The 18,661-nt window shown below is 39.0% G+C and overlaps 2 protein-coding genes across 2 annotated transcripts in view; one reads left to right on the forward strand and one right to left on the reverse strand.

The window, feature by feature from the left end:
- The window catches only part of LOC124253465 (cell division cycle protein 16 homolog), a 55,172-nt gene extending 43,874 nt beyond the window's left edge, over positions 1-11,298 (reverse strand). The window contains exons 1-4 of the mRNA XM_046687246.1: positions 11,200-11,298; positions 9,448-9,502; positions 8,443-8,540; positions 6,889-6,927 (exon numbers count right to left, since the gene is read on the reverse strand). Coding sequence (XP_046543202.1) covers positions 6,889-6,927; positions 8,443-8,540; positions 9,448-9,502; positions 11,200-11,298 — 291 coding nt within the window. The remainder of the gene's footprint in view (positions 1-6,888; positions 6,928-8,442; positions 8,541-9,447; positions 9,503-11,199) is intronic.
- A 160-nt stretch (positions 11,299-11,458) lies between these two features.
- LOC124253458 (A-kinase anchor protein 14-like) lies at positions 11,459-18,425 on the forward strand. Its single transcript, XM_046687234.1, has 5 exons — positions 11,459-11,568; positions 12,197-12,457; positions 13,266-13,445; positions 13,666-13,718; positions 16,213-18,425. Exons 2-5 carry the CDS (start codon positions 12,197-12,199, stop codon positions 16,295-16,297), a joined length of 579 nt encoding a protein of 192 aa, XP_046543190.1. The 5' UTR covers positions 11,459-11,568; the 3' UTR covers positions 16,298-18,425.
- Positions 18,426-18,661: the final 236 nt, after the last annotated feature.

Below are 18,661 nucleotides of genomic sequence, written 5' to 3' on the forward strand. Positions count from 1 at the left end.
ACAGAATCAGCTTTGATCCAACATATAGAGAGCTGTATATCCGGGGGCATATGTTTTGGGGCAATCCCTGATGAAATCACAGGAGCTACAAAGCCTTCTGGATAGGGGCTGGCAAAAACCTTCTCAGGGAGAGCTTGTACCTCTATTTTCAAGTCTTCTGAAGGCATCAAAGAGCTGCCAGGAATTGCTGAAATGCATTGTGGGCGAGCTGGGGAGCATGGTGGGCGAGCTGTCTTAGGCACCAGGCTAGTGATCCAGCAAGCTTGCCGGGATCGAGGCCACCTGTAACCAGCTGTAAAAACCTAGGAGTCAACTTTCTGTGCAGACTCTTTAAGTGTTGTCACAACCCCTAGTGTACAGTACACAACCCGGTGCACTCAAAAGAACCCATGAATCTGTTGGTAAATGACAAGATGGCGGCCACATGAATACGTCCAATTACCTAGTTGCAGGTACAGCAACGTGCAGTAAACCTGTACAAGGTGCTGTGACTATGTGTCCCAGTCCACCAAGCTGTGAATGGGTCCCTCGTAAGGATCGCGAAAGCCGCAATAACTTGGTGCCAAGTGGCTGCAAGAGTTGAGATTGGTAATACAATGTGCGTTGAGATTGACATCCAATGATCAAGGGGAAAAACCAAGCCTTGAGCATGTATCAGTTTCTTGATATGTGCGTTATATAAATATCCTATAATATAATAATAATAATGATAAATACTGTGTAAAAATGTTCAAACCGGTCCAAAGCAGCTCTAAAGTGCACTGCACTGTGCAAATGTGGAGGAGACGATTTTCTAATTCAGTCAAGCTAGATACAATTCCACTCAAGACATAAATGAGTAACCTGCCACAGAATGTTGAAATAGCTACTTTGGCATTGATGTTGAAATCGAACATGTTTGGGTTGATTTTGATATGGTTTTTATAAGTGATCCATAGGCAACCAACCTCATACATTATACATGTAAGTAAATCTTCTGATATACTCATGCCAATAATGGTTGTCACCCCTTCAATTGTTTTAATTGGAGAGGGTGTGTGGGCTGGGGTGTGAGGTGTGTGTGGGGGTTGGAGTGGGGAGGGGTGACAACCATTATTGGCATGAGTATATATTCCTTCAAAACTTTCATCTGTTCTGCAATATTCTTAATACATAATTTATTAGGATTTGGAAATCTATGACTTACTTAAGGTAAAATATGTTGAAAAATTACACACACACACCCCCACACACACACTCTCCTTCCCCCATTTTTAAAAATAAAATGGCCAAAATCTGCGAGGCTTTTCGTTTTGAATTTTCAAAGAAATAATGAAAAAATGTTAGATCATTGGATGATCTCATACTTATTTTACTGTTGTAGTCGATATGGCGGCCATTTTGAAAAATGTCCGTCAATTTTCCCTTTTTCGGGTTATCATGATATAAATTAACTTCCATAGACCTAACCATTAAAGATACAGAAGACATGTATATATGGAAAATAATCAGCTATGAATTGTCTACAATTTGATATATGATGTTGGAGAATTGGAGAATTACAAAAAAATTATGATTAAAATAGTAGAACAAATTATCATTTTTCACTTTTTCCCCCAAAAATATGAAAAATATATAAAATCTGCGAGGCCTCTCGATCTTTATTTAATAAGAATGGTATAAGCTACAATCATGCCAGATTTCATGCTTGTAACACAAAGTGCACAATTCAGTGAAAAAACTGCACTTATCCGCTGGGCTAATAGTGACAAACTGCATCTCAGCAACTTCAGTTAATCAGTACACATTTTATCAGCCTTTAAAGAATGAATTATAAAACATGAACATCTTCAATTGCCTGACTTTAGACTGATTTTGTTATTTCTATATCAAACTGCTTCCCTTGTTCATCATGTTTATAGACCTACAGTATAAACCAGAGCTCCAGATAGACTGTGTATTACAAAATATTCTGTCAGTATTACAAAATTACTTTTGAGCTGCAAAATTCCAAAAAATACTCAAAAGCCCAAAACTTGAACAACGCTCTGCCTAATTATCTTGTAGTTTGTTTTTCTGTATTTCTTTACGAATCTTTATACTTATCAAATGCAGGCTTCTCATTGGTACATCTCAGTGGTATTTCGCATGTAAGCCATGTACGCTTAAATGGAAAAGGCCACATGATTTTTGAAGCGTTATTAGCTTTAGGGAATGCAGTAAGAAGCATGGACCCGAGTCTATCCAGGTGTTACTCCTTAACTGACATACCCAGTTGTTTTGCTCAAAACAACTCATTCCACACACGACATCGTCATGCTTCATTGCAAACAACAATGTAGGATGTGACATCCTTTGGGGATTGTTGAGGTGCTGGTCTGGCACCAATGGTCCGAAGCGTTGGACACATATGGTGTGGACACTGATTGGCGGAGACTGTGTCCGACTTCTAGAAACACTCTTGCATTATCAATGCCGCTGTACAGTTACAGTGAAGTGCCATAGTAGAGGCGAGTGTGCGAAGTACTGGAGGTTGACGTAGATGTAGGGGAAACCAGACCAGCCGCATTATACGCATGAATAATGGAAGTCAGTATCCAAAAAAACACTCAGGGTTTTGCTAACATGCCTCTGACGGCTTGAGTTCGCTTAATGTACAAACTGAGTACACCAGCTGAACACAAGAGGAACACACGAACGTCTTCACGCCGACAACAGACGATAAGGGCGAAATAGAGAACCATCGATCATTTCGCCCTAGCTGGCAACGGGTGTGTAGTGATGAAATCCCCATAAAATACCCAGAGGTACAGAACCATGACTGCGTCGTTTAAACTGGATCCAATTAACACCAAGCGCACCAAACGTATGACCCTTGTCGCTATCGCTGTGCAAGTCTGCAAGGGAAGTGTTCGTGAGTGACTTGTAAGACATAACGCATAGGCGGTCCAGGACCATGTTGAGAGTCCTGGCCGGTGGTCAAAACTGCAGCTTGGGTACACTGACTGACTGACTGACTGAGTTTGGTTTTACGCCGCTTTTAGCAATATTCCAGCAACATCCCGGCGGGGGACACCAGAAATGGGCTTAACACATTGTGCCCATGTGGGGATTCGAACCCGGGTCTTCGGCGTGACGAGCCAACGCTTTAACCATTAGGCTACCCCATCGCCCCGCAGCTTGGGTACACAAGTGCTAAAGAAACGAAGCATGGACGGTAACTCCTGCCAATGGGGACTGCTAAAACGAAGGGAATTGCCACTAACAGAAGTGGCAGCCATGTCCCTCCTGAAACGCCTTCCATCTAAAAATACAGCAGGGAAACTGCTAAAACAGGGTGTGTGTGTATTCAGCGGATCCTGCTTTGTGGCAACACAACTGCTCGAACGACTGCCCCTTGTTATACATGTGCCTGATGGGAGTCTAATGTTCATCAGCAATGCAGTAATAATGCTCTGGCTGAAAAGTATTTGGCGCATAATGCCGCCTGCAGATGCAGTGTGTTAATTGAACCGTTCTGGCGTGGTATGAGGATGCACTATAGGATGTTTCCCCATCTGGCTAGATGAAGAGGGGCACTGGACACTAGACTGCTTCAAATCGGAAACCAACCTCTGGTTGGTCATCTGGGACCGACTAAATATAGTCAAAGTCAAGTTGTTAAATCTTGATTGGGACGAAAACATTTGGAAGCAAGACCGGAGGACACATATTTTGCGTGTAGCTCCCCCAGGAAAGGCTTAAGCCATCCACTGCCCAGGCTGACCATCCGGAGACAGAGACACATAAACCGGTATCTCTTGGTGTAGCATTCAGTCTGTGAAAGCGACTCTGTCAGATCCCGATATAGCGTCCGCTAAGAGGTACCTGCAACCAGGAATATGCTGAGTTCTCAGACAGACATGGGTGTCGGCTATTCCTGGAAAACAGACGGAACTTCTGGAAACAGTAACTCGGTAAAACTCTTGTTAAACCACACAACAATAGAATTGCCCGGGAGATAATGGGCCCAGTGACGGATAGCGAGGAACACTGCCTAGAGCTCCAAACTGCTGATTGATCTCATGACCGAAACCCTGAGATTATCAGATATAGTAATGGGGCGCCTCAATTCTGCATGTAGGCACCGACCTAAACATAGGTACTGAGGAACTCGCTCAGTCAAGGTGACTGCAGCTATGACATCTATGGGTGAGTCCACTACAAGAAAAAAAAACCTGAGGATCTTGTCTGCTTGAAAGAGGCTTCAAATGTACGTCAGTGTGTGTGATGGTACAAGGTCTGAAACGTCCCGGTTGATAAGTCAACCCAGCTAATTAGCCCAGCTAGTATAAAGACGTATGGTGAAAACCGCCTGCTGTCCATGCTGTAATGCTGTAATTAGACCATATGGCACAGAGCACACGTGAAATCACCAACTTATCACTGTTGCTGCATTATGATATGAGTTAATAACCATGGAGCTGTTGAAGTAAAAGCGCAGGTTTGGACCCCCCAAGAAATTACCAATTACGTCAGAAGTGCAGTAGTCACCAATGTACGGGTGTTTGGATAATACAAGGGGCTCTGGAGGAGGGATTGTCCAGTCGTGTGGATCTTGAGCTTCATTTGCCCCTGCCACAGATTGGAGCCTGATTCCAAGCCCGCCTAACAGTGTGGCATCGAGGCAATAGTAAGTACTGGATTCATGTGATGAGGGATGTTGGACTTGCTGGAAGGCCGTCAACGCTATCTCCCTCTGAGGAAAGTCGCACACTGTTCGATAAACGTCCTCGATCTCGTTATTAAATATGGTAGTCAAGGATTAGGGTTGGCCAGATAGATTCCACTGAAACTTTGAATCCCAACCGGAAAAGGGGAGAGAAATCCTTGACCTCAAATAACACATGCATTGGCGAGATCTGCCCATAAGTGTTCGCCAAGGACAGTGAGGACCATCCACTACCAAGTCACCATAGAAGAGAGGTGACGATCCTGTACGGATTCATCTCAGGTCAGGTCTGGAGAGAGAGTGTTAATAGCCCGAAGCTAAGTTTGAGATAGGATGAAACATCCCTGTGAGTTCCAAATCAAGGGTCGCCATCCCTTGAGACTGACGCCTTGTAAGACGCACTGTACGAAGAAAACTGTCACGCTCTTCATTTCTTAACAAGGGATTGCGTAAACTCCACGCTTCAGCCTTAGGCGCCATAATAGTTGAAGTCTCCGAGGGCAAGGTGTGTTCGTCTCCCGACGTAGGGGCCATCGGAGACAGTGGCGCAACCAACAGCTGCCGAACCCTAGAAGATGTTGCAGGTGGTGACGCAGTATGTTAAACACCGGAGGCACTGGATATAGTGGAGGCATCATATAGGTGCTGAATCTGGTAATATCGCTGCTGGAACACAGTATTCAGAGTCCAACACTGTTCCATTGCACTGTCTGCCTGCTTGAGTGAGCATGGGTTTATAGACGCTAGATCAAGTAGAGGCGCCATACAGGTGGTTGCATCTGGTAGAAAAGCCGGACAAGACGCTGGAGTGAGTGGGTATGATTGTATAGGCGTTGGATCTCGAAGAGGCGCCGTACAGCTTGTAGCGCCATACAGGCGCTATATCTGGTAGAAAAACCGGACAGGCGCTGAGGTGAGGATCGTTTTATAGGCGCCGTACAGGCACTGGGTCTGGTAGAACCGCCGGACAGGCGCTGGAGTGAGCAAGTGAGTATGGTGTTATAGGCGCCATACAAGCGCTGGATCTTGTGGAAACGCTATACAGGCTCTGGAGTGAGTAAGTATGGTTTACAGGCACCGTACAGACGCTGGATCAGGTAGACCATACATTTGCTGTAGTCAGGAACGAAGCTGGGACAGGTAGGTGTTGCGACAGAGACGCTGACACCAGCTGCTGAACGCTGAGGTCGTAGTCGATGTGGTAGATGCGCCGTACAGGCGCTGCAGTTATGAACAGCAGTTCATAGACGAAAAAAAAGGTGTTAAGATGATATATTAAGAAAGCGCAACAAGCATATTCATTCATGTGAAAAACGAGGAAAAACACGGAAAAGTGCAATTCAAACAGTATGAATGAATGAACTTATGACATACCCCGCCTTACAAACTGTACAGCGTGTGCAGTATATAAACTGCAACATAGTAGAAACCCCAAGCAAACACAGGGTGAAAAAACATTACAATAGTAATGAGGAACACACGGGGAAACAGTATAATAGTAACGGGGTATAACAGCATAATTGAGAACAAACGTCTCACAAAATACTGACAAAAACTGGAGACCAGAATTAAGGCTTAATAATAATATACGATAATAGTATAACAAATAAGCATGAGCCAAGAACAAGCCACTGTGAACACATCGAAGCCACGTGTTCTGAATGGCGAAGTGACCGATAATAGTGATGAAAACTACCGTGTTTATCACAAACACCATCACTACAACAGTACTACAAAAAAGAAGAAACAGAAGGGTAATATGTACACTCTCTGAAGAAAAAAGGAAAACACCCGAAAGTCAGTTTATTATCAATAAACACAATTAATAGGATACAAATCAGTCGAGCTGGCAAACGACACGTCTTGTGAGGCGTGCGAAAAGCAATAATCTGAGGTGGCTGACGTCACCTTCCGGTGATGCGTGCACAGACGGATGTTTATCCGAGACCAGGAAGTGATCACAGTCTACGCTTTTAACATCAATCATCTGGCACAGCCACGTTTCGAGTCGTAAGCAATAAGTGCAGGAAGTAAGTAGGTTAGGATTAGTTAAAAATTAGAGCTCTGATAAGCATTACAAAGCAAAACCATTGTTCCAACTACTGACTGGCTGGAGTAAAACTACCATTTCCAGCTGAGTTCTGCTGTGAATACCCTTAGTGTAAAATAGCTGTGTACAAATCAAGCCATATACTTACATGACATTTAGCAGCAAGGTATCGACATGATGGATGTGTCTGCAATGAAAATGAAAACGTCAGCTTACCAAATGACATGCTGAATCAATGAGCCATTCAAAGTATTTATCAAATACAAAAGTACTATCAAACTTTTAGTAAGCATTTCTGACAAGAACATAGTACTATCAAACTTTGAATAAGCATTTCTGACAAGAACATAGTACTATCAAACTTTTAATAAGCATTTCTGACAAGAACATAGTACTATCAAACTTTTAATAAGCATTTCTGACAAGAACTTTGTACTATCAAACTTTTAATAAGCATTTCGGACAAGACCATTGTACTATCAAACTTTTAATAAGCATTTCGGACAAGAACATTGTACTATCAAATATTTTATGAGCGTTTCAGCCAAGATTACTGCTGTTTGTTTCTATCATTGCTGGCATCATCAAGCTATAAACTATAAACACCGTGATAATGTTCATGACACTGAGTTAGTGCTCCATGGTTCAAATTACTTAATGTCTGACACAATCAACATAAATATTTTCAATATTGCTATACTGCTGAATTCATTTGCCTGTGAGGCTACCGAGGTCTGTAAGTGCCTGCTGAATGATTTCTGAAGAGCTGGGTTATTGAGTTTATAGAGTATACATAGACTTCTTTGGAATGATTTTTCCCCTTATCTCCTCTTATTGTAAATATTCTTTAGCCTCTCATTCCACTTTTTTCATTGCAATTGCTATAAATTTTGCTTCTTAACCATGTTAACCTGCACAGAGTTTTGTCCCTTGGGCACGCCAGGAACCAATAATCATTGGTTTGAATCTTTATTTGCCCTAATGATATTTTCAGGTTTATTTTTACACCAACAGTTTCATGTGTCTCTCACAATCAATAAAATCCGAATTTCTTTTGATAGTGATTACATACTGTATCTCCCATTAGTGTTGGGAATTGGTTGAAATCTCATAATTGATGATTGCTTCATTACCAACGAACAATCAACGATAAAAATTGGTTAGCGTGAATTTTCAGATTTTCCTATCCAGGTTGTTATTGCAGATATGTATAACATGATGCACCTTGCTACTTTAAAGTGATGTTGATATATCATGAACATAAACCTTCTGGGGTCTTCAAGAAATACTCAGTCATGACTTTTCAGTTAGTGAAGGGAGTTTTCTAAGAATTAAACAAGTTTTCAGGCCCTGACAACCTCGAAGATATGTTCCATCGTCAAGTGTTTCAAAGACTAAAACAGCAGTTCCAAAATCGTTTGTGTTCGATTATGAGAAAATGTGATCGATTGCTTGGTCGTTTGGTCACTTCAACCAATCTTCGATTATTTCAATTAATCGGAACACCACTATCTCCCATACCACCCACTATCAAAGCTACCTGTTCAGTGTTGTCAGGGAAAGCCACTTGGACACTTGAGTCATATCTGCATGTGTCGGATATTGACAGAGAGACATATTAATCAGAGTAAAACATTTTATTTATTGACACTGACTAAGTTTTAACATAAAACTAAATAAATCATAAAGGGAGACAACCCACCTTGTCTAACTTCTTGTTTCGCAATAGATGTGAGGCACGGTGGTACTGGCCTGTGAGGTATAATGTCTGAGCATACCAATATACATCTTCCACAGAACCTGCAGGATTGAGAACAGAAAACATAAATATACTTTGAAATAGGTTTTAAGAAAACAAATCAACTTTTCAATGACAGCCTCCTCTACTGATATCTGAGATATTTGAGCATCTCCAAGGAGGTGTTACACTGAACTCAAATACAGTGAATCAGAAATTATCAGCTCTTCTGTACATGTTGAATTGTATTTAGTATTTGTTAATTTCTGATTTGAGTACTTTCGATGTTCCACAAAAATAAAAATCAACATTATTTTTTTAAATATAAGCCACATGCTCAGTTGCAATAGCCATCAATGACGGAATATAGATCAACATAACATAACACATCTATGTAACACATATTACAAAGACTACAACAGCAATCAGCTGTGCACACGTTACTCTCATGATCTACTGTTGGTTCAATTAAACCATAAGCCCATTTCTGGTGTCCCCCGTCGTGATATTGCTTGAATATTGCTAAAAGCGCAGTAAAAACCCAACTCACTCACTCAATTAAACCATACCCAATATTAGAACAGAACAGAAACAATGTTCAAGCAATAGTCAGAGGAAATTAAATAGGAAACTGCTTATTGTATCAGCAATCCTCGTATTAAACCACATTTTCCACAAAACTTTGAAGCTGATTATGTTGGATAAACAAATAAAATGTAAACAGAGGTGAGGATAGTCAACTCCAAATTAATCCTATTCCTATCTCTCAGAAAACAAAGTGTGATCAGCAGTGCCCCAACTTGTCTGTGACAAACTGCATTCACTACTATGTATTTGTCACTCCTCTTTCATGCCTGATGCTCCTTTACCTCTAACAACACTATATAACATGAGCTCGTAAATACATGGATTAACAAGATTAAGTACTAAACATGTAAAGGACGAAGAACTTTTGAGTTTATTACTTACCTCCAGACAGTGATACAAGCTTATCTGCCCAAAACAATGCTGAATCATAGTGGTGCTGAAAAGCAATATTTTCACAAGGATCAGTATGAATAAGAACTGTATGAGCAGCTTATAACTCGATAACCATCTATCAAAACTAAATAATCTACTGACTATTACAACATGATTGATCTGCCTTCTTGACGTTAGAGAGAAAAAATCACCTGGTAACGATAATAGTGTTAGAATCTACATCTGCTCTATATAATAAACAAGAAGTTGTTATCCACAAAGTCATATGCTCCATTATGAAAACATGTACTGAATCAATAGAACATACATTAAAAAATTGAAGATTAAAACGGTCTCTAAGCTGCTGTTATGCAATTAACACTCAAAGGACTATTTAACATTTACTTTCCAATTAAGGGGTCTTTTCAGAAAAAATACCATCCTTAGCTGCACTTTATTCCAGCCATATAACACTGAAAACATGTGTAGATATACAATGCCGTCCGGTAAGTCTGCGCACCTAAGCACATCAATCGCAACACGGCAACTAACGTCTCTTATTTTTTGTGGTTTACGTGAATAAACATGCTGGTATGCATCATATTTACCTAGAAATATAAGTTTTATTGACGACTACAAGATTCTAACATTGCATTATGCCATACAGTTGACCTTACCAGCGTTCTGACGACATCACCTGCTGTCCGGTAACTCTGCGCAGCAACTGATGCGCATAACATCCGGCTCAGACAATATGGCGGACGTTGGCAAAAGCGAAAACCTTTTGTCCTTAATTACGTGAATCAGTGAAGCTAGTACATACTTTATCATGTTTATTGACTGCAAAAGTTTATACATGCTATTGTGAATTTACTTCCATGAGCAATCAACATTTTGCCGTGGAGGTGTCGGGGTACTTGTATGAATATTCAACAGGTCACCATGAACTTGTCAGCGAAGTGGGTGGGCGTGACAGGTATTTACATTGATGTTTTTCATAATTCAGTCTTGTTCATAATTATTTTAATTTTTTTAAAAAAAAACATGTTATGCCTATGTACTTAGCTTTAGTGGTTAAAAGCCAGTCCCTTGTAGAAATGTCCTGATTTCAAGCGTAAACATGGTAAATGTGGTAGCAGACGATGCTTACCTTCGATACGGAAGTACGTTATTGCAGCTGCGCAGACTTACCGGATGCGCGAACTTACCAGAGTTGCTTGTATCAGAGACCATATAATAGATTATATGGTCTCTGCTTGTATACATAATTTTATCATAAACATGACGTCATATCTAAAGCAAATTTGCTACACACATTATAATAAACACATAAAAAAAAAAAATAATCTAAAAGTTGAGGAGAAAAGGAGACACAAAGGCTGTCAGAAGAGTTGGTTGAAACAGCCACTAAAGAATTCTACAGTCAAGCCATGACCCTGCATCGCGCGATGTAGATTCTTGACTTTGTGGACCTTGTCGAGTCTCACGTCACGTGAAATCAGCATGATCAGTAAAACCAGAGCCAAAGAAGGAGTTTAGCACTAATCATTCTGTGACCAGTAAACTGTCCTGATGTGCTGAATATCTGTTTTTCTATCGCCATACCATCATTTCTTTTGGAATGTAGCGTTAAACATTACATTTTCGAAAACATGATCATGCCAGTGATAGATTTGTGATCGTGTGTCAACTGTCTCCACCTCAGTCGAGCAACGTTGATGTCTTCGATAGTGGTGCATGTCTATTTCGGGTATTTGTTACCTTATCAATGTAACTCCTCACTCGTTCTCTCAACCTTACAAGGTTTATTTTGGTTTCGACAGATGCTTGTGGAGCACTTCCTTCAATTTCCCCCGCCATCTTTGAATGAAGTATATATTTAACCAATGAAAATGGATGTACTGTTCGTCATTCTAACAATTAATTTCATTGGATATTAGTAGTGACGGGTGGCCAATGTTTAACGGGTTGACTATTGCTCTTTGTACAAAGGTTTTCTATTGGTTAATCTTTGGCATGGCAACAGCATAGTGTACAAAATGGCGACTTACATGATGTAAACACAATACAGCTTAACTTGGATTTTGTAACACTTATCGTCTTGATATTGGAAATCACGATATAGGAAAGGTATGTAGTTTGATCCCACGTCCCCTCGTATCATGTCCACATGTATCTCTATGTATTTCACATGTATCACATGTATCTCTACGTCATAGAAATGCTGTAAAATCGTACTATATTGTGGGGGTCCTATAAGAATGTACCTCTCCTGTCTGTTCTGTATTCTTAAGGTGTACCTCTAAATTGTTATGGGGTGACTTGGGTGTCAGCGCCACAAGTAGCTCTTTTTCGGAGACATTATGACCTCTATGACCTCGTAGCACCTCAAATAATCACCAGGTACAGATAACAGACAATGTCAATCATTATGTCTCAGATCTGAGGAGCTGCCATAACACATTTGTCTTTCATTGAAGTACTGTTGGACTTAAGCCTTCCAGTAATTTGTTTAACAGCACTATCATGGAGCTTCCTTCCAACAAATAATCTCAGTAAATAATGATTAGTTCAATGAATATTTTCTAAAACAACAACAACAATAAAAATAACAACCACAATTCCATAAAGCAAATACAGATGTGGAGTATTCTTTAGATTTATGCACCTTTTTGTAATGATATTTGATATGCATTACATATTGTAAAGGAAGAAATATCACATACTTCAGCCCCAACCTTTATTACCATGATTACAGATGTCTGAGCCAGGTGATGAATATGCCGGTGAGGCTAAGTCTATGGTGGATGAGGTCATACAGAATGCACTCAGACGATTAGAGACAGGTGTCTTTGAGCGAGAGAAAACCAGCGACTCCCAAAAGTCTGATATGCTGCCTCCTTCACGAGAGACCACAATAATCAGAGAGGAGGATTATGAAGTTGACAATATCAAATGGCTAACAATAGAAGAATTTTCTCCTGATGCTGCAGAAAAGAAGATTAATGAATTCATTGCGGTCTGTTATGTTTGCAAAACTCTTCAATAGTATGAATACACAATGTCATTTAGAATGTGGTCAGATGTAACACTTGTTATATTTGGGATGACATTTTCTCAGTAAAGTACAGTATCTAGTGCTTTTTGAGGTTGAGTGCCACCCAGAGATTTGAACCCACAATCTCAGAGTGAGGCACCTAATCACCAGCAGACAAGGTCAGCAATCTAACCCACTCAGCCACCACACTTGCACAAAAAATGGAAGTCTGACAGCTGGTATTCTAGATCACATACTTTGTGTATCCCTCTGACAAACCTCGAGGCTCTGGGGTAGTCTAGTGGTTAAAGCATTCACTCGTCATGCCAAAGACCCAGGTTCAATTCCCAACATGGATACAATGTGTGAAGCCCATTTCTGGTGTCCCCCGCCATTGATATTGCTGCAATATTGCTAAAAGCGGTGTAAAACCATACTCACTCACTCACTCTGACAAGCCTACTTGGCATGGTTCCATGGTAAATAAGATAATAAGCTAATCAGTGTATAAAAAAATAATGCTGATATCAGCCCAAAATCATTCTTTCAAAATCAACCTCCACAAGTAGCTGTGACAGTGTGTGTCATATCTATCATCTACTACACAAAAGATGATGCCTACTTGTTTCTCAAATTTATTCTGAATCTTCTGAAAGTGGCATGAAACATTATATTACTCATTCACTGACATGATTTGAAATATGATATCCTTAGGACCAATATAATTTCAGGAAATTTGTAAGCAAAGTTTGAACACTTAGATTTATGACATGAATATTTTTGTCAACAGACCTGGGAGTATGAGAACAGCTGGCTGTACTGTGTTGACTTTATGGGTGAAGATGATCATGAGTTTGACAGACGCTTCCAGTTCCGTGTTCGATGGAGTATACCCACAAGAAGGAAACCCATTCCACGTGCAACAGCTTCAGTGTATTTCACGTTCGTCGTCTCCAAGATAAAACCCAGGGTAATCATGCTAGTCATGAAATATTTTTTAATGTAACTTACACTCTTATTAGCATATATTATCAGTGGTAGAAACGTCAATATCCTGTTAATAATTGTCAAGCAAGACAAGACTAACCATTACACTATTCTTTAAGCCTTCAGCTGATAACATTACTCATCTCAATCCTCAGGATTCTATGTCATCACTCATGTTCTCATATTTCCCTGTTTTTTTCCAGAATTACCCAGTTGAAGTTTTCTATGTTTTTGAAACAAACCGTCTTGTTCACAAGTAAGTATTGAATAAAATATCATTCAAACATATCAAGAAGAATGAAAAGAAATTTTAGATTTTCAGTAAGCTGTCATTCACGTCTTATTTAGCAGGTTCTTTATAAATACTTCATATTTGCTGAAAGAATAATGTCTAGCATTTTCATTATCATCTTCAACAGTGAGGAAACAAAGCAATCAAACTGATTACCAACATGATTTGGATTTCCTTTTGTGAACTGAGATTGAGTGATTACATGTTGGAAAACTGACATGACTGCCCAAACACTTCTTCAGAAATATTGATAAATCTTAGTGACAGGCTTCAATTTAATAAGTTCCAATCAATCCAACATTCTACAATGTCCTAAGTTTATGTGTTCAGCAGGACCGGCACTCACTACGGGATAGCATTTGTGTCCATTGTTATTTTTATGTAAACAGATTCTATGAATGAAAATTATAAATGAAGGGTTTGACCTTTGTTTTTTCCATGGATTAGAGTGTGTTTTTTGTGATATGGTAAGTGGGGAAATATGATATGAATTTGAGATTTTGTTATTCAGAGACTTATTAATACATTGCTTTCTGTATCATGCATATAAACCGATCCCATTATGTCACACTTTAAGATTAGACTATTTTTAAAGAAATGATTGATTATTTCCTATCTTAACACAGCACATTATTTTCCTACTTTTCATTTTCTTGTATCAAAATAAAGTAAACATTATCAATAGTAAACTGGTTTCATGAGTCGATGCCATACACTGCCACATATTGTTAACACAGTAGTGGATAGCTATTCAAAGAGGGGTAACTCTTACATGCTTAGTTATTCTCAGTACAGTTGAAGTCAGGAAGTAATTATTCATATATCGATATTTATATATGTATTGTCTTGTACATGCTCTTCAGATGCAGTTTTAATATTGTAAAAACAGTAACATTTAAGCCATTTCAACATATTGAAAACAAACTCAGTGAAAAGAAAACATATAAAATTTACGTGTATTTCAACTAGCGTATTCATGTGACCTGTTTAGCATGTGATGTCAGAGTGATGTTATTGTAAAAATATAACAAAACAAATTATCTTTTTTTGGGTATATCACAAAATGAAATGAAATTTGTCAGTAGATCTTTCTTTATTGATAATCAGAAACAGTTGCTCTGGCAACATAACAAACACTGTCTGTAGGTAGGCAAAGCGTACAGCCATGTGGAGTACTATTGATTTACCCCCAGGAGAGCCGAGATCGTTGTGATGTCTGGATACACACAGTCAGTTGCAGTCTATAGTGTTGACAGATAGCCACAAAGAACTTTGCCAGCAAATTTATGCTCATACTTGAATCTAGATGATTTCTCAAAGTGTTTTATGTTGTCCTATTTTGATAACATTTACAATGGATTACTCAGTCTGTTTTTTTGGGGCAAGCCTTTTTTGTGAAATAACTTGTGAGAAACACATTTACTGGTATCAGACAAATTGAATGTGTATTAATATGTTTTTGTGGAATCTTGTTATTTGTTGCCACCTTTGACCTTTTTACCTGGTTTTGAGGGGTGATGGAGTAGCCTAGTGGTTAAAGCACTGGCTCGTCACGCCGAAGACGGGGGCTTGATTCACCATATGGGTACAATATGTGAACCCATTTCTGGTGTCCCCCACTGTGATACTGCTGGAATATTGCTAAAAGCTACATAAAACTAAACTCACTCACTCACCTGGCTTTGAACTCCTTATACTTGAGTTATGGTGTGCAGAGTTATTCTTTCAGGGTGATGTATGTAATGTATTAGCAGTGTTTGAAATAAGCCAGAAACCTTAGAGCCAGACACTAGGGCTGGTGTTATGAGAGTGTGTTTTTTGTAATTTGTAATATCACATTGATTAAGTGATACTTATTTTGGGTTACAATGTTTAAAGTTTTGAGTATGGGTTGTGGCTCACATCTCGCATCATATATGTTCAATGGCAATAGTATTTGTAGTGGCACGCCATTTTGATAGCGCTTCAGAGTTGCTTCCCTAATAGGCTGGCTTGTATTTATTTTGACTTCCGGCTTTCATCATGTCATGTGTTCCACATGATTCCATAGTGTTCTGAGAGAATTATGATGCATCCTAGCTTTGTTAGAATGCTTGAGAACTGTGTAAGAGCTATATAAAGGCTGGTTGTTGAGTTATGCAATGTGGGTCTAAAACCTTTTGTCATGGCAAATTATTAACTGTAACACTGGTAACTTCAAAATGTTACCAGCCCAAATGGAATTTAACCAGACCAGACACCAAGATATGTTGAATTTACTCAGATGTATGGGACAGCTGAAAATTTTACCAGACCATTGGACTGGCTTGCTGTAAATTTTGACCGTCCGTCAGAAATCTAGCCTGTCCTGGGCGGTCGGACAAGCCTTATTTCATACACTGGTATTTGTGGTAATTTTGTTGTTGTCAATATCATTATGATTATATTATGATGGTGATCATCATCTGTGTATTTTCAGACCTGGGATGTCTCGGTTCAGGGAAAAGTGGCTGAAGGATATCATTGAAAGCAAGGTGATCATGATGTCAGCAGTCACGTTTTGAACAGCGAGCTCAGAGATCTGTGTACAATCATTAGATACACAAACACTTAATGCAGTGCAAACCAACAACAAACAGTTTTATGAGATTCAGACTGTTGTAAATTAGAAGTCTGTTACTACTCTTCCTACTGATAGCCGACCAAGAAGTAACCTAATCATGATATCCACATCTGTTGTAGGCCATGCGATATCATGACAAATTGTGATACCCGGAAATTTTCTTATTTCACTTTCTCATTTGTACAATATGTCAATTATTCACAGATATGGCCACAACAAGTTGAAATTTGTTCTCAGAATTTTCTTACCATTTTAAATTATGCTTTGTTGTTGCTTTTGTGGCAATTTTCAGACTATGATGCTTCAACTTGTCTTAAGATGTCTGGCACAAAGCTAAGTCAAAATAGTTATCATTGCAAATCAGCGAGTGTTTAGAAGATGTACAAAGAGAAATTATATCTGAGAGTAAGAGTAAAAGATGTTCATCATAATAACAGGGTTAACAAAACCTTGTTTTACTGCGGGAAGACCTGCGCTTGTTAGTCAAAATACCTGTAGAAGTCCTTGTCGTGTAAGTCAATACATTGTTAGAAGTCAGTGTTCCTCACTAAAGTCTGTGATGCTCTCAGTAAAATGATGTTTGTTCCAGAATTGAATGTTCCTGTTACAGTATATTTTGTTATGATTGTTTGTGTTATTCCACACATTAATATGCTGTGTTCCGTGGTGTGAAAATATTTCTGTATTGTTATATGTTAATCATTGTGTTGTGCAAATCAATATCTGTTATAATTCATTCTTAAACTGATTGTTTTTGTATATGATTTTTTGAGTTAATTTGTGTTAGCTAGCCATGATATTTAGAGGTGGTGGAAGAGCAGTCTGATGGAAATATCAACATGGATCTTCCAGTATATAACATGGACATTGCCTTTGGTATTATGTGAAAGAATCATGGAGTAAGCAGTAGGATTAAATTCATGAAGACAAAAGCCGACAGGGTTTCAGCTTCTTTCATGACAAGGTGTGTCATTGACAGCAATACCTATTATGCATACACAATGTTTCAAAGTTATTTCATTACCCTTTTCTAAATTCTTTGATAGCTCAGGTATATCGGTACATATCCAAAGCAAGTGGTACAGTCATAAAGTCAATAGCATCTGTACTGAAGTGTCGTGTTGAATAAACAATAAGGACGTAATCCTTAAGTCAACTGTGTCTTCATTGGTGCTGATTTTCTAAGCTGTTCCTCATCTGTCCTGAGTCTGTACCTAGCCAATAAATACTGGTATTACATGCTTATCATGTGATAAGAAGTGCTTGTTCTTGAGTTCAAATGTATTTTCCTCAGGTTTAGGTATCGTACAAGTAATGTGGGGGCTGATCGATGTTTTTGTCATTCATTGGGGCATTTACTTCCATGGTTGAAATCTTCAGGCATATCCTTTATGCTGTTACACAGGAGAACCAAGACCAGGTTGATGCTTGTCCATGTAGATACTGTATGCTAACATATAAGTAAATTATCATGATAATAATGTATTTCTATTGTGATGAAGAAAAATCTTAAACAATCAAATTGGTATTAGTCTGTCTTGGAATATCTGCAACGTGTTATGAACATATTTGGGGCACAATGACGAACATGTTGAATGGCGTACTAGTATTTGACATATTAAGTCACCTGTTGACTTGTTACACTAAGATCATTTTTTTGTTGAAGAATTCCTTCCTTAGTTTCTGTTTCCTGCCACCAGCATGTGTTTTTTACATGTTTGAGGTTGAGTAACAGACTGATGATATTTGTATAGTTTCTTAATAATCATGTGAAAATATTTTGTAAATATGACTTCTTGACCTGGGTTTCTCACTTTTATGGCTGATGGTTGAAATAAATTATTCATGGCAGCATATATACCTCTTGGACTGTAAATATTACTAAAACCCTCCTTCAAATGTCCATGTGCTTCAGTAAGTTGTGTTGTGTCCTCTGTTAGACAGGGATGATTTTGTTTTGTGATGAAATGATTATGGATTTAACATTTTAGTGACATATACTACAATATGTATTAGGATACTGTTTTATTTGAAATGTGTAAATATACATAAACAGTTTATTTCATTATTATGCTTTGTTTGTTGTGATGTGTGTTGATGACACTCCAGGTGATGACTGACCTCTACAAGGCCATGTGGTTGTTTTACCTACAGCTTGTTCAGCTTGACCTGAGCTACTCTACATATGCATGACCCAGGAGGTCAAATGGCACAAACGGCTGGTCGAGTTAACTTCATTAAATAGGGGAGCAAAGAATGTTATTAATGTTGCGTTCGTGCAAAGCATGCATACATGGAGTCGTTA

Source organism: Haliotis rubra, unplaced genomic scaffold (genome assembly GCF_003918875.1).
Source record: "Haliotis rubra isolate DU_JTF1 unplaced genomic scaffold, ASM391887v1 Scf540, whole genome shotgun sequence".
NCBI lineage: Eukaryota > Metazoa > Mollusca > Gastropoda > Lepetellida > Haliotidae > Haliotis > Haliotis rubra.